The 16,033-nt window shown below is 51.0% G+C and overlaps 2 protein-coding genes across 2 annotated transcripts in view; both read left to right on the top strand.

Annotated features, from left to right (window-relative positions):
* Nucleotides 1-4,732, top strand: part of GSR (glutathione-disulfide reductase) — a 43,716-nt gene extending 38,984 nt beyond the window's left edge. The window contains exon 13 of the mRNA XM_045018884.1: nt 2,394-4,732. Within this exon, the coding sequence (XP_044874819.1) occupies nt 2,394-2,543 (150 nt within the window). The 3' untranslated portion in view covers nt 2,544-4,732. The remainder of the gene's footprint in view (nt 1-2,393) is intronic.
* A 5,205-nt stretch (nt 4,733-9,937) lies between these two features.
* LOC123371982 (SH2 domain-containing protein 4A-like) lies at nt 9,938-14,313 on the top strand. Its single transcript, XM_045019901.1, has 3 exons — nt 9,938-10,086; nt 11,062-11,429; nt 14,162-14,313. The coding sequence occupies exons 2-3, from the start codon at nt 11,255-11,257 to the stop codon at nt 14,311-14,313; spliced, it is 327 nt and encodes a 108-aa protein (XP_044875836.1). The 5' UTR covers nt 9,938-10,086; nt 11,062-11,254.
* The last annotated feature ends 1,720 nt before the right edge of the window (nt 14,314-16,033 follow it).

The raw sequence follows: 16,033 nt of genomic DNA, 5'->3' as shown, positions 1-16,033 counted from the left end.
ACCACTATCTACATGTTTCATGTCTCTCCTGTCCTTGAAGATTGCATTCCTGGTGGCCATCACCTCAGCCAGAATGGTGTGTGAGCTCAGAGAGCTGCTGGCATATCCACCTTACACCATATTCCATAGAGTCATGGTTTCATTGCATTTATACCCTAAATTCACCCCCAAGATAATTTCAACATTTCACTTGGACCAGTCAATTCATATATCTGTGTTTTTTCCCAAAACCACACACATCTGAAGAAAATAGAAGACTTAATTTTCTTGATGTGCATCAAGCCCTAGCCTTTTATGTACAAAAACAAAACCAACCAGAAAATCTCCCAGATTGCTTATTGCTGAGTGAAAAGAGTTCGAGGTCAAACTATATCCTCTGAGCATCTTTAAATGGATATTGGCCTGTATCTTACGCTGCTACAATTTATCTAATATGACTTCCTGTCAGGGGGTTAGGGCTCATTCTACAAGTGCACAACCAACATCAGTACCATCACTCCAAGAAGTACCTCTACTGGACATTTGCAGAGCAGCTACGTGGAGTTCTGTCCATGCATTTTCAAGACATCATCCTTCAGTTCAGGACTCCTGTGCTGACACATCCTTTGGGACGGTGGTCCGTCAAATGGCTCCGCTGCCTGCATCCTCTTACCCTCCTCCTATTTGAGTACTGCTTGTCAGTCATCCACAGTGGAATTTACATAGGTACCAGCACTCAAAGATGACAAAACGGTTATTTACCTTTGTAATTGGAGGTCCTTCAAGATGTGTGGCCCCTATTTGTATTCCACTATCCACCCTCCTTCCCCTCTGCTTCGGTCATTTTTCTGTTTGCGGCAGGAAAAGCAATGGTCTGCTCTGCCTTTTATCTCCATGGTTGGAGGCACATGCACAGACCAGTGGATGGTGTTTTCAAGAATTCTCTCAATCCAGACACATGGAGTTCATGTGCACTCACAGTGGAATACAGGTGGGGACTATACATCTAGAACAGGGGTGGGTAAACTTTTTGGCCCGAGGGCCACATTGGGGTTGCAAAACTGTATGGAGAGCCGGGTAGGAAGGCTGTGCCTCCCCAAACAGCCTGACCCCTGCCCCCATCCATCCCCTCCCACTTCCCGCCCCTGACTGCCCTCCCTCAAAATTCCTGACCCATCCAAACCCTCCCCCACCACTCCTTGTCCCCTGACCATCCCCTCCCGGGACCCCCCCACCCCTAACTGCCCTCCCAGGACACCATCCCCTATCCAACTCCCCGGCCCCTTACCATGCCGCTCAGAGCAGCAGGAGCTCGCAACCCAGCCGGAGCCAGACATGCCGCCACACTGCCCTGCAGAAGTGGTGGGCCACAGTGCTGCCCGTGTGGTGGCGTGGCTTCGGGGGAGGGGGGAAAGCAGGGGAGGGGCCGGGGGCTAGCCTCCCTGGCCGGAGCTCAGGGGCTGGGCAGGACGGTTCCACGAGCCATAGTTTGCTCACTTTTGATCTAGAAGAACCTTCAGTTACAAAGATAAGTAACTTTGTCTAGTGCATTTCTGCTGACATAACTTACAAAATTGAGTGGTAAAATTATCTTTGATCCTTCAAGGTACACACTCTTCTAATCATATCAGTCAGCTTTGCCAAGTGGCTCCAGCCAATCCCTCCACCGTTCAGTACAGTTGCAACTAACACAGTGAACGTACCTTGGGTGGCTATGCAGATTTGCTAGAATTCAAACATACCTGGGCAGGGTATGCAGATTTGTTAGAATTCAGATCTATAGAACACAACACAAACAATGGCACGGTCTTAGTCCTTCCTCATATCTACTTATAGAATTTAAGGTTGGAGGGGTCCATTATGCCCGTCTAGTCTGACATCATGTATAACACAGGCCATAGAATTTCATCCAGTTACACCTGTATTGGGCCTAATGTGTTTGACTAAAGTATCTTTGAGACAGGCATCCAGTCTTGATTTGACCATTTCAAGAGATGGAGAATCCTCTACTTTCCTGGTAGTTTAACCTTTGCCATATCCATGCTGACCCATTCCCAGTGGTTTTGCCAGCAGTAGGGGCACGGAGTTGTGGTTGTGTTGGGGGGATGGCAGGGACCTTAACTTTTTGTATTTCCTGGTTTTCAGAGGTTTACATTAGCCACTTTCCACATTCTGAAGCAAGCTGCTTTCCACAGGCTGGAAACAGCACTGGGCAACCTTAACTCTTCATTAACAATGTTTTTGAACATGTAATCATATGTAGATTTGTTATTTGAAAGACTGTCGACTGGGTCAGCAGTAGTTTCCCCTCTGCCAATGAGTGATCAGGGTGATGAAGATTCTCTAGCTGGGGTGCAGTGATGACTGTCATTACATGCTCATCTTTAATAAATTAAGTTTCTTATTGTTTGAAGGTGGTGGGACTACACATGCAGGGCCTAGGATGCGACGAAATGCTGCAAGGTTTCGCTGTAGCAGTCAAAATGGGAGCAACAAAGGCCAGCTTTGATGAGACGGTTGCCATTCACCCAACTTCATCAGAAGAGCTGGTCACGCTCCGTTGAAAGGTGGTGAATTTCTGGTGCTTGCAAACAGATCTGTAATGTGGCAGCCAAAAAACTAAATAGACTTGCCGAATCATGATTTTTCTTCTTGGTGCCACTTTTACAAACTTCCTTTTCTATGACACTCCAGATAATAATCAGATTCTTCTGTTTTTGTAATCTATGAATATATGTAGAAAAAATCATAAAGAGATGTCCAAAAAACCAGTTCATCTCATCCAAACAGCTTGGTTTCTTGAAGCGTCATTGGTTTAGAGTGAAAAATAAACAAAATGGTTTAAAATCTTTGGTTCTTGCTTTATTATCTCAGGCCTCATTAGCTTAGGTAAGCCCATGTTCTGACTGGCTAAGCTAGCCGGTGCAAAAGAGATGTCTCCAGTTTTTGTTACTTTAACCATGTGTTTTTTTTCATGTGGACATGCAGAATAATCTTCCTCCTCTCTTACCCAGCATGTCTCTGTGCACACAGAAAAGCTACTCCTGGGTTACGATCTGCAGGAGGAATTTCAGGGCATGTCTATACTGCAGTGTGAAAACCTGTGGTTGGCCTGTGCCACTGACTCCAGCTTTCAGGGCATGGGCTAAAAGGCTGTTTAATTGTGGTGCCGACGCTCGGGCTGGAGCCTGGGTGCTAAGATTCTGCAAGGGGGGTGGGTCCCAGAGCTCAAGCTGCAGCACAAGCCTGAATATCTACAATTAAATGGTCCCTTAGCCTGAGCCCCAGTTAGCTGGCATGGGCCATGGCAGGTTTTAATTTCAGTGAATACATACCCTCCGTGAGCAAAGCTAGCCTTGTGGCTGAGGCGTTTGACCAGGACTCAAGAACTCTAGGTTCAGTTCTCTGGCTCTGTCACAGTCTCCATGTATAACCCTGGGCAAGTCTCTCTCTCTCTCGGCTCCCTAGCTGTAAAGTAGGGACAATAGTATCTTTCTCCTCGTGGGCATGTGATCTTGGTTCAGTCCTCTCTACACTCTTCTAATGTAGAATTATGGAGGCTCCATAATTATGGTTGGTTCTAAATTAAGGCATAAATTCCTGTGTTTTTTTTTTAAGTAGGTGGCCAATTGGTAGGAAGTTTATTATTTTAAGCTTGCCAGTCGTGGAGATGGTAATATTGACTCTGCGGGGAAAGTCTTGTCGGGAAATTCCACAAAGCCTTTTATCTGAGCCAGTGACTGAACTTGTAAGTTGAAATCCCTACAAGGACTGTCTAGTTGCAGTTTGTGATTCCTGAGATGGAAGGGGTGAGAACACCATGGAGACCTCCTACTGGCTATTGCCTCTTGTATGAAGTATTACTTCCACGCGATTGAGACATGAGGTTTATGGGATGCAATTTGGAGTCCTGCCTTCCAACCCCTCATGGGGGATTACAGTGGGGATGAGTGTGACGGAATGCACCCCTGTATTTGCACCCTACACACTGTTGTACAAAATATGCCTTGTGAAGTATCATTTGAAAACTAAGAACTCACTGGGTCAATAATATCACAGAGAAATGTGTGTAGCAACATTATATGTAAAGTTTAAACATAAGCTGAAATCATGACTGAAGTGTGTTTCCCAGATAAGTCTGGGCGTGGGTAAACGTGTTTCTCAGACAAAGGACAAACTGACAGCTCTGGCCAGGTGTCATTAAAGCTGATGGGCCGTCACCTGTCAAGTGGCTATTCTTTGGCAAGAAAGGGGGGTGGGAGCAGGAACAAAAATATCTGCATTTTAGCAAACAGCCACCAGCAGCTCTTCTTTCACCACCAGACTCCTTGACTCCAACCTCATAGCAGAAATGAACTTTATCTAGGGGTAACCCTGAGGAAAATGAATTTCAAAGGGATACTGAACTATAAAAAGTGAGGAGGGAACACACCAAGTTCTCTTGTCCTCTTCATCTCTCGCTCCTTCATGTGAGAAGACAAAATAAACCATCTCATTTGACGTTGGGATCTTGACCTGAAATCTGGTCACCTTTGTTGCTGGGACCATGTGGTAAGAATTTTATCTTGAACCAAGTCTATCTTGTTAAGTTTAAGTCCTAGGAAGTGTTTTATATTTATTTCTCTTGTAACTATTTCTGATTTTAATGCCATATACTTGTACTCACTTAAAATCAATCTCTTTGTAGTAGGGCTGTCAAGCGATTAACACAATTAATTGCGCTATTAATAATAGAATACAATTTAAATATTTTTTGATGTTTTCTACATTTTCAAATATATTGATTTCAATTACAACACAATACGAAGTGTATACGGCTCACTTTATATTTTTATTACAAATATTTGCACTGTAAAAAAAACAAAAACCCAAATAAATAGTTTTCAATTCACCTAATATAGTAGTGCTCTCTCTTTATCATGGAAGTTGGACTCACAAATGTAGAATTATGTACGAAAAAAACCCTGCATTCAAAAACAAAACAATGTAAAACTTTAGAGCCTACAAGTCCACTCAGTCCTACTTCTTGTTCAGCCAGTCACTCAGACAAACAAGTTTGGTTACAATTTGCAGGAGATAATGTTGCCCGCTTCCTGTTTACAATGTCACCTGAAAGTGAGAACAGGCATTCACATGGCACTGTTGTAGCCGGTGTTGCAAGATATTTACATGCCGGCTACACTAAAGATTCCCCTGTGTTATGGTAGGGGTGGGGTCACTAGGTTACCCAGGTTAAGGTTACAAATGGAAAGAGTCTTCAACCTAGGGTTACTGTTAGGTCAGTAGGATGCCTCATTCTAGGGTTAGGGTTGGTTTCAGTAGAGTTCCCCTGCCTAGGGGTAGAGTTAGAAAGCGTATGGCTCCCCAGCCTAGGATCAGTAGGGCTCCCCAGACTATGGCTAGGATTACAAAAGGTAGGGCTCTCTGTCATAGGGCTGTGGGTACAAAGGTAGAGCCCCTGGCATCAGATGAAGGTTGCATTCAGTAGGGATCCCTGGCCAAAAGTTAGGGTTGGGTCAGTAGAGATCACTGGTCTATGGTTACATTTGCAAAGAGTAGGGCTGTCTGGCCTAGGGTTAAGGTTACAAAGCAGAGGGCCCCACCGCTCTGGAGTTATGGTTTGGTTCAGTAGGGATCCCCGGTCTAGAGTTCTGGTTAGACTGCAGAGCCCAACCCTTCCTATGGCGAGGGTTGGGCTCAGTTGGGTTCCCTGGGCTAGAGGTAGGGTTGAAAAGGGTAGGGCTCCCTAGATGCTTTCAAGGAGCAGAGCAGCGTTCTCTGCTTGGCGTTCCCTTTTGTATCCTGATTTTATCCCCGGAACCTTCACTCCCATCACCATGTTTTCATTTGTTGTCCCCCAGGGTTAGTTGATGCCTAGCTCCAGTGGCTTCTGTCCTTAAACCGAGGGGCCTTTAGTAATGGGGGAGCCTACACCTACTCATCCCCTGTGCTTCAGTGAGCCACTGCTCAGGCATGCAGCAACCACCCAGCTGCGCTCACGTACCCTGCCCACAGCTCCGGCAGTAACTTGCCCTCGGGCATGCGGTAGCAACCTATCCCAGTAGAGCCTGAGTCAGGTGACCCCCCAGGCCCAGCTATTTCTCCAGCTCCGCCAAAGCTGCAGCTCTGTCTGTGAACAGCACTACCCAGCCAGGAACCCTCCTGCAGCCACACAGTGTACTGGACTCTCGACACTCAGCCTAGCCTGAGCCCTGGTCCAGCCCTGTTTCTGACCTGCTCCAGCCTTTCCTCCTCTCCCTGACCCTTGGACTCGGATCATCCGGCTTTGCTCTTTAGCCTGTACCTGGGCTTTAGCTACAGTACTGACTCTGGACACCTGGTTTCGACCCCTGGCTTGCAGCGGGACTTTATCTGTGGACTCTGATCTCAGTTCTGACTCTGGCCTGTCCCTGGGTCTCGATTGCAGTGCCACCCTTGGCCCAGTCTGACCCTGTGTCTGGCTTCAACCTCCACTCCAACCACTGGGCCTGACTACTGGGAGGCAGTGCCTGACAAATAGGGGTCCCCGGTCTATGGTTTGGGTTAGGATGGCTCCCCAACCTAGGGCTAGGCTTATACAGGGTGGGGCTTCCCAGCCCCGGGATGGAGTTAGAAGCAGAAGCAGCAGAGTGATGACAATTTCTTCTTGGCAGGGATCTTTATTCCCTTTCCCCAGAGTTCAGGGTGTGATGGGACCAATGTTTGGGCATTTCCCCTGTTCATGGGTGTGGGGAAAACAACCAACACAGTCTTTTGTCCACTGATGTTCCACAATGGTTTGTCTGGTGTCTCTAGGCCTTCTTTTGTTGGGCAGGAGATGACATCTCTTGTGGTAAACTGGTATTTCACACTTGGTAATGCTGCTTTCCTGACTTTGGTCCCCCCTCCGCCCCCCAATGTCATAGCAAACACTTTTATAGTTACAGAGCAAACACTTAAACATTCCCTAATAACATGAGATACAGAGGTTATAAGTGAGATAATACAGGCAACAGCTTACAAGCATTTCATAACGTCCAAACGCTAAACACATCTCTATAAACATAGTACCTATTTTGAGTATACTAACAGACAGCTGAGCCAGACTGGTTTCCAGCTGTGCATTGTCAGTGTTCAGTGAGGCCTGGGGGCCTTGGCATGAGCTTGGCACCTGGTCTGCCAGTGTCAGAGGGGTCCCTAGGCTCCTGGGCCTAGGGTTAGGATTAGGTCAGGAGGGATCCCTGTTTAGGAGTTAGATTTGCAAAGGGTGGGGCACCCCAGCCTAGGGCTAAGGTTATAGAGTAGAGGGCACCCCCAGTCTAGGGTTTAGTTCAGTAGCGATCCAGCATAGGGTTGCAAAGTGTTGGGCTCCTCAACTTGGGCCTAGAATTGGGATCAGCCTACAGTTAGGGCTGGAGTCAGTAGGGCTCCCCATCTGGGTTTAGGGTTATAAAGAATATGGTTTCCTGTCACAGGATTAGGGGTTGTGTTAGGAGGCTTGTCCATACTTGGATTCGGGTTACAAAAAGAAGGGCTCCTTTTCCTTCTTTAGGTGGTTATTTAGGTCAGTAGGGCTCCCTGGCCTAGGGCTAGGGTTGGAAAGGGGATTCATCGACTGGGGCCGGCCGGCCAACCAAACCTGCTGGCTGGAATTCACTGGGCGGACTGCACAGACCTCCCCTGTTTGCTGCTTAACGGTGTCACGCCCTCTTGAACTTTCTCTTCAAAGTTCTTTTCAGTGTTCCCTTATGGTACTTGTTAACTATTGGTCTTGTGCCCGGGCTTGGCCACACTTAATACGCAGCTGCTGCGCAACTGTAGCGCTTCAGTGAAGGCACAACTTAGGGCTTGACTACACTGGAGAGTTGCAGCGCTGGTGGTGGGTTTATAGCGCTGCAACTTAGTCACCGTCCACACTTGCAAGGCACATACAGCGCTGCATCTCCCTGGCTGCAGCGCTGGCTGTACTCCAGCTCTGCCTGGGGTATAAGGATTGCAGCGCTGGTGATGCAGCGCTGCTCCGCAAGTGTGGCCACCAAAAGTGCTGTAATTGGCCTCCGAGGTATTCGGCGGTATCCCAGAACGCCTGTTCAGCCACTCTGCTGTTTTGTTGTGAACTCCGGGCTCCTTCTAAAAAACAAACACAGCTCCTGTTTGCTCCAGCAGAGGCAGGCAGGGGGATTCTTTTGGAATGTTCACAGCTAATGTTTGCTTGAGGAGAGAAGCAACACGGCGGGGAGAGGGGAGTCCGTTTTGGAGCAGCTGCTTATGTGGTCTGAAGGCTATTTGCATTTAGTGAATAAGAGAGGGGTAGGGGAAGGGGTCCAAACTTTTAAAATGATTGAAGGTTGGTGCTGTGTATCTTCCAGTCCTTAGAACTTGCAAGGCAGGGAGCTCACACAGTGTCAGCTCCAAAAATCCACTCTCTCTCTCCCCCACGCTCCCTGTCACACTCCACCCCACCCTCCTCTTTTGAAAAGCATGTTGCAGCCACTTGAACGCTGGGATAGCTGCCCATAATGCACCACTCCCAACAGCGCTGCAAATGTTGTCACACTGCAGCGCAGTAGCTGTCAGTGTGGCCACACTCCAGCGCTTTCCCTACACAGCTGTACGAAGACAGCTGTAACTCCCAGCGTTGCACACCTGCAAGTGTAGCCAAGCCCTTACCCTCTTCCCTCGCTGTTACTGAGGGACTCCTGGTTAACTTTGTTTTCTCCACTGACTAATCGGCTTAAATTCAGCTGGTCACCATGTCTGGTCTGAGGTTGCAGGTGGATGGGGACACCCGGATGGTGGACGCCAACCCCACGGAAGCACTCTGCCCCAGAGGAGACCAAGTTTGGGGCAGAACGGCCCAGCAGAGGAGGGGCACGTAAGGTGCCTCTTCTCGTGGCTTAGCCTTCTGGCTCAGTCGCAGTTAGTCCCAGTCCTTCTGAGGTAACAGACAGTACAGTGAAAACAAACGTCTGAGCCCTCTGCCTGCACTGCTGCCCTTCATTCTGGGCCCTGCAGACCAGTTCCCCTTTTGAGGTCGTTGTCCTATGCTGGGATCCACTCCAGGAACCCTAGGGCAGGCAGTCACGGGTCACTCCACCAGTGCTGGTACTTCCCTGGACTTCTTCCTACTGAGACTTTCCCTGGGCTTTCTCCTTACCCTGCAGTTGTCTCCCCATTCCTACGGGTCTCCTCGCTCCCTGCTATCCGCAGAGTGATTGCAGGGTTTCTCCCTGCCACCCTTCCGCTTTAAACTTCCTCTGCTTGTAGCACACCCAGCCACCCCCGCTGGGTTTCGTCATTCATTAGACAAGGACGACCCTCCAGCTGCCACTGGGCAGGTTCCCCACGTGTGGGGGTAGGCACCCCATCACAAGGGCATAGGAGTGGCTTGGAACTCCTGGGTCAGCGAGTCCAGTCCCCTGCGCTCACAGGCAGCCCTGTCATGAATCCCCATCATAAACGGAGCCAGCTCCATCCTAAAGCTAGTGGGGTTGTTTGCCCCACTGCTCCTATGGGGAGGCTGTGCCAGCCCCTCACTCCTCTGATGGACAGAAGCCTTCTGCTCACTGCCCAGCCTACATTGATTCATGGCCAGTCTATCCCCATTGGTTCTTGTGCCAACATTGTCCTTTACATTCACTAGCTCTTCTCCCTCCCCGGGGTTTACCCCTCTCTGCTGTATTTGTACAGCTGCCCCTCAGCCTGCGTTTTGCAAGGCTGGACAAGCCAAGCTGTTTTCCTCTCCTCGGACTCTCCGTTCCCCTGCGCAGCCTCGTCAACTTGCTCTGCACCTGTTTTGGCGTGAATCCACCTCGCTCAGACATGGGTGAGCATAATTGGACACACCCCTCCGGATGAGAGCTGACCAGTGCCTTGTTTTGAAAACAAAAACATTGAAGCTGAGATACTGTTTTGCTTCCACCTGCAGGGCTTCCAGGAGATCGGAGCCTGGTTGGAACACACGGGGTGCTGTGCAGCCCTTGAGATGTCGTCTGGTGCCTAATTGGCCAAGTCCCTCCTCTCGGCAATAAAGGCAAAACATCGGGGAGTCCTGTGGCTATGGGCTATATCACCTGCTTAGGAGGCCAGCAAGCCTCTCCCAGCTAGCTCTAGAGGTGGCTGTGAAAGGTAAGGAACTTGTTTCCTTCTCATGTCTGGCAGGTGTGATAAAAAGAAAGGGACCGTTCAACAAACGCATCTGACTCCCAAATGGGGACTGACTGACTCCCAGCGGTACTTGAAGCAGAGCACGTGCAGTGGGTGTCTGGCATGAGAGGGGGTGGACGGGTTTGTGCTGAGCGCTTGCCTGGGTTGCAAACCCAAGGTAACCTTTCAGGAGACGAAGCCTTGGTGCATGTGGGTCAAGAAGCAGAAAGCAGCCTGCCAGCTGCTCTGAAAGGCTCCGATGCGAGTTCTGGAGGGGGCTGCAGCGTGAGTGTGGAGGAGAGCGCCCTTAAAGCGTTCAAAGATCAAACGTAGCATTCACACTTCTCTGGAGAAAGAGGTTCTCCTTGTGCCCCCTGAGCTTGTTAACGTGTTCCCCCGTCTTCCTCACATCGCTCCCCACTTCTGTCTGGCTCCCGCCTTGTCTGCCTGGGGGGGTCACCCTGGGCTGCTCAGTCCTGGTGAGAGCTGGGCAGAAGGACTAGCTGTCCTGCTGGTGCCCATCTAGCTGAAAAAAATTGTTATAACTTGAGAGATTTTGTGGGCAGAGCAGGCTCCCAAAACCTCCATGTCACCCCATTCTGTATTAGGCAAATTGGAGCGTGCCAGTCAATTCCCAAAGGAGTTTCTTTGTGGAGGGGGAGGGGGAGGAAGTTGTAGATTCACTGGGTCGTTGCTCTCTCACCAGGTAATGGCATGTTTGCCTAGCTCAAAGTAAGCCACACCTCTGATTTTTGTGATACAGGGAACTTGTTTCCACACAGTATCAGTGAAATTTACTGGGGCAGAAAAAGAATGTTCTCACTATAAATCTTGGCAATTCATCCCTGGACGATCAAGGACACAGCTTTTCTTTAAGCTCTGCCGGCAAGTTCAGATCTCCTGTGATTTCCGTGAATCATAATTGGAGGTTCCAAGATACTTATTTACTTTTTTCAGTCTGTGCAGGAAGTCTGAGCTAAAATAGGTGGAGAGATGGGATTATAATTGCCATGGTGAGTCTGAGTTCCTGCTGCCTGCTCTGGGTGTGGAGAGATTTTTTTGGTGTTGGTGCGGCTGTACCTGGCCTGGGAAGGAGAATCCTGTCTTCGAAGCGTGTTGCCAGGAGTGCTGATGTGCCAGAGCCGCGGCCATGCTGCAGCAGATCCTGGCAGACATGTACATCGATCCTGAGCTGCTGGCAGAGCTCAGTGAGGAGCAGAAACAGATCCTCTTCCTCAAGATGAGGCAGGAGCAGGTCAGACGGTGGAAGGAGACAGAAGCTGCCGCAGACAAGAACTCAGCGAAGAAAGTGACCCAGAGGAAAGGTAACTGGCTCCCCCAGCACTGGGCTTGCTGCCTGGTAAATACAGCTGTGCCGGGTTACAAGCAACCTGCTGTTGGGTGAAAAGTGGTTACAGCTCAAGTTACAGCTCCCGGGGGGGGTGCCAGGGTTACTGCAGGAAAAAATCTTTCTACGAGGAGGTGGCTAATGAACACAGCCAAGGCTAGGGAGTCAGGCGCTGCACTGTTATCCCTAACAGCCAGGCCCAGGTCCTAGCTGTCGCTCAGTAACCTTGGACAAATCCCTTAATGTCTCTGCCTGTAACACGGGGCCCATAGTGCTTCCCTTGTCTGCGTAGACAACAGAGCCTCTTGTGCTACTGTAACAGAAATAACTAACTAGGGGCCGTGCTCTGTAGGCCCCACGCTCTTGGCTGAAGCAGTAGCGGGCGTCAGGCCGCGCGTAGCCTAATGGACTGTGTTACTTTTGACCCTCTTCTTCAGGAAGCCGGATGGTTGAAGGATTTTTGAGGCAGGTCAGCATGGGCTGGGTGATGGCTGCACTTCTAGCTCTGTATGTGGGGGTGGGGAGCATGTCTGTCACAGGAGAGGAGGACACCCAGTGTTCAAGAGGCTCCCTAGCCCAGGTGGCCTTGAGCTTTGCATTTGCAGCAGCCCTCCTTTAGAAATACCTCTCCCTGCCACTGCCTTCCCGCTCCCCAGAGGCCTCAGGGTCACGGGGGCAGGGAGCAGCTGAGACTGGTCTTAGCAGCTGAGAGAGCAGCTCTGTTTCCCCGGGCCGGACTCCCCAGTCAAGTGCTCTCCTGGAATTAGCAAGTAGGAGAAATGGGCTTTGAGGAGCCACAGGGAGCTCCTCAGAGTGGGCAGGGTTACAGAGAGCCCCAGAGAAGGGGACATGAATGGGGTGGGGGAGAATTTGACGAAGACGATTTGGAGGGGAGGAGTCCACGACCAGGGGGACATAATAATAAGCATCAACCCCAGCTCTTATCTAGCGCTTTCTATCCGTAGATCTCAAAGTGCTTTACAAGGGAGCTCAGTGTCGCTATTCCCATGTCACAGATGGGGAAACTGAGGCACGGAGCGATGAAGTGACTCACCCAAGGTCATCCAGCAGCAAAGCTGGAAATATAGTCCAGGTCCCCTGAGTTCCAGTCCAGTGCTCTATCCAATAGGCCACACTATCTTCTTTGTGGTCTGCTCCTGCGCCCTGCATCTGGGATCACACCCTACTCCACAAATAGCCCCATTGACTACAGTCTATCTGCTTGTGGTGTAAGGCCCTACTTGTGGGGGAGGGGACCCGAATCTGACCCGGGCTGCTGCTGCTCAAACTGAGAGTGGCTTTTTGAATATAGCTTGGCAAATCATGTCAAATTGCTAGCAGCTTCCTCCCCTGAACAACTGCCCTGCCCCCCTGCCAAGCAGTTAGCCCCCAGGTAACCAAGGGTTGGGGGTATCACATTCTGGGGTGCAATCCAGACTAGTGAGGAGTTGTCACCCCCTGCCCTGCAACCTTGGGTGCTGCAAATGCTTTGTTGCTATTGCTCCCAACCTGGGTGCCACACACACAGCCAGACAGCATGCAGGTCACACCCTGAGCGTCTGCGTGTAGCCACAACCTGCCAGCCACACACCAGCCACAGTCCAGCTTCCAGCAACCTTGCTTACCACCTCCAGGGTGACCCCCACACATTCCCAGTCCCCAGATTCCCCCCAAAATGTGCATTGTCCTCTGTCCAGATGTTAGGGTCCATTGCCCCTGTAAGGGGTCAGTGTACACCAGTTTGGTACTTTAACTGGAGTCACCCAAACAGCTCAGTTTACACACAACACTGGATTCATTTTGATTAATGAATAAAACAAGTTTATTTAATTACAAGGCGATAGATTTTAAGTGAGTCTAAGGCATTACAGTCATAAATGGTTCCTAGAGGAAATAAAGATAAACCACTTTCTAGTAACTAAACCAGCTAGACTTGGTTCAAGGTGAAACCCTTCTCACATTTCCCAGCAACAGGGCTGACTAAATTCCCAGGTACCTTTGTGGTCTTAGGTGAAAGAGGAAGTGAGAGGGAGAGAAAGAGAGAATACCCTGGGAGTGGGGGTTGTCCCTTTTTGTATAGTCCAGTCACCCTTTGAAATGGATTTTCCTGAGGGTCACCCCTAGATAAAATTCCTTCCCACTGTGAGGGTGGAGATATGGGTCTTGTGGTGAAGGTGGTTCCGTGTTGTTTGTTCAAATGCAAATCGATCTGTTCCTGGCCCCCCTTTGCTGCCACTTGACAGGTGATTGCCAGTTAATGTTGATGACAGCTGGCTAGAGGCACCAGCTTGTCCTTTGTCTTTGAGAAACTAGTTTACCCCCCCCCCATCAGTCCCGATTTCAGCAAATGTTCCTAACTTTCCATGGACTGTTGCTACACACATTTCACCCTGTTGTTGATCAGGGAGCGATTTGTACAAAATACGCCTGGAGAGATGTCATTTGAAAACTAAGATTATGACTGGAGTGTGTAAATACAGGGGTGTGTTCAGTCACAGGCGCATGAGCATAGAATATAAGGGTTGGAAGGGACTTCAGGAGGTCATCTAGTCCAACCCCCTGCTCAAAGCAGGACCAATCCCCAGATTTTTACCCCAGTTCCCCAAATGGCCCCCTCAAGAATTGAACTCTCAACCCTGGGTTTAGCAGGCCAATGCTCAAACCACTGAGCTATCCCTCCCCCCAGTGCCCTGAGTGTTTGTCTTGCAGCACATGGGAAGTCGGTGAAGTGGAAGCTCGGCACGGACAGCGAAGTCTGGGTCTGGGTCATGGGCGAGCACACGTTGGATAAGCCTTACGATGTGATCTGTGAGGAAATCCAGGCACTGAGGGCTCAGCAGGAAGCAGGGGAAGCCAGGTAAGGAGCCGGTTGGACAGGTTTGCAGTTACTCAGGTGGTGGCTAAGGCGGAAGGTGCTTTTTAATAGATGATAATCAGCGCAGGCTAAAAGGGAGAGCTGGAATGGAGCAGAGTTCTGTGTGTTTCTCCCCTGTGGGGATTTCTACAGCCTCCTTCCACCCACACTACGTCCAGAGAGAGGCACTGGGTCTTGGGTGCGTGTGTCTGTTAGGGATTTGGGCCTAGATCCTCACAGGTAACTAGGCCCTAATTCCCACTGATTTATACCTGGGAACATCTGTGCCAATGTATCTAGGAAGATCTGGGCTTGGGCCCTAAAACTGGGCACCGGAGTCGCAGGCCACGTGCCTGGGCGCGAGCACGTGGCCTACAGGGAGTCAGCTGTGTGGCTTCTTGCCTCGGGGGCAGGGAGCGGTGTGTGGGCGAAGCACTGTTTGGGAAGGGTGTGGCCCTCCCGTCCATGCTGGAAAGCCCTCAGTGGGTGCCCCAGTGGTCTGGGTGCATTTGCTCTTGTTTGAAAATAAAGCCAACCCTGGGGAACAGGCCTTGGACTGTAGTGTCCCGGGGAGCTTCATTCGGCCTTCCTGGCTGGTGAGTTTGCTGGCTGGCTCCCGGGCCCCAATGAGCTGCTTCCTGAGAATCCCTTTGGCAGGCTGCTGCCTCCTCTGCCAGCTGCCAGCTGCCCGTGGCTGTGCCTTCCTCCCCGTGGGCATAGAACCGTAGCGTATTCGGGTTGGAAGGGGCCTCAGGAGGTGTCATGCGGCCGGGCTGCCTCCGGGGCAAGCCCTTTGAAGGTGCCGGCCTTGGCCCTCAGCTCCCAGGCAGGGCAGCAGGGTGTCTCCCTGAGGAGATGGGGCCTGAGCCAAGGCTCTGAGGCTGCCAAGTGATCTTCGGTCGGGTCTGGCCCCTTGGTGGGGGCATGGGGAGCTTGGTTGCTAACATTGTATGCAAATCATGAGAGTGGATTTGCCTACTAACGAATGATTTGCAGATGGCCTTGACCATCAGTTTAGATAACGGGGGGATTGAGCGCTGGGGAAAGGCGCCGGTTCGTTTGTTTTACCTGCTCTGACACGGCAGTTGGGGGAGGGGGTTCCATGGGCACCTGCATTGGTCCAGGCCATCTGCAGATGGCAGAGGATGCAGACTAGAGATTACATGGGGGCTCCAGATGCCCCCTGATTCCCAGCCTCCAGCGTGCAGGAGCCCCTCTTAGCCCTGCTGCCACATGCACATTGACCCGGGACTCTAACCTGGGGCGGGCAAACTTTTTGGCCTGAGGGCCGCATCGGGTTTCATAAATTGTATGGAGGGCTGGTTAGGGGAGGGGGCTGGGGCCCAGCCCCCACCTCCTATCTGCCCCCCCGGGACTCTTCCCCCATCCAAACCCCCCTGTTCCCTGACAGCCTCTCTGGGACCCCTGCCCCATCCACACACCCCACTCCCTGTCCCCTGACTGCCCCCGGACCTCCGCCGCCCCATCCAACCGCTCCTCTCATTCCTGACGGCCCCCCTGGGATCCCTGCCCCATCCACACACACCCGCTCCCTGTCCCCTGACCACTCCCGGATCCCCGCTGCCCCATCCAACCCCTCCTCTCATTCCTGACAGCCCCCCTGGGATCCCTGCCCCATCCACACACACCCGCTCCCTGTCCCCTGACCACTCCCGGATCCCCGCCGCCCCATCCAACCCCTCCTCTCATTCCTGACAGCCCCCCTG

The sequence above is a fragment of the Mauremys mutica genome, chromosome 5, assembly GCF_020497125.1.
Source record: "Mauremys mutica isolate MM-2020 ecotype Southern chromosome 5, ASM2049712v1, whole genome shotgun sequence".
In the NCBI taxonomy this organism is placed as follows: Eukaryota; Metazoa; Chordata; order Testudines; family Geoemydidae; genus Mauremys; species Mauremys mutica.
This window is presented reverse-complemented; position numbering and strand designations above follow the sequence as displayed.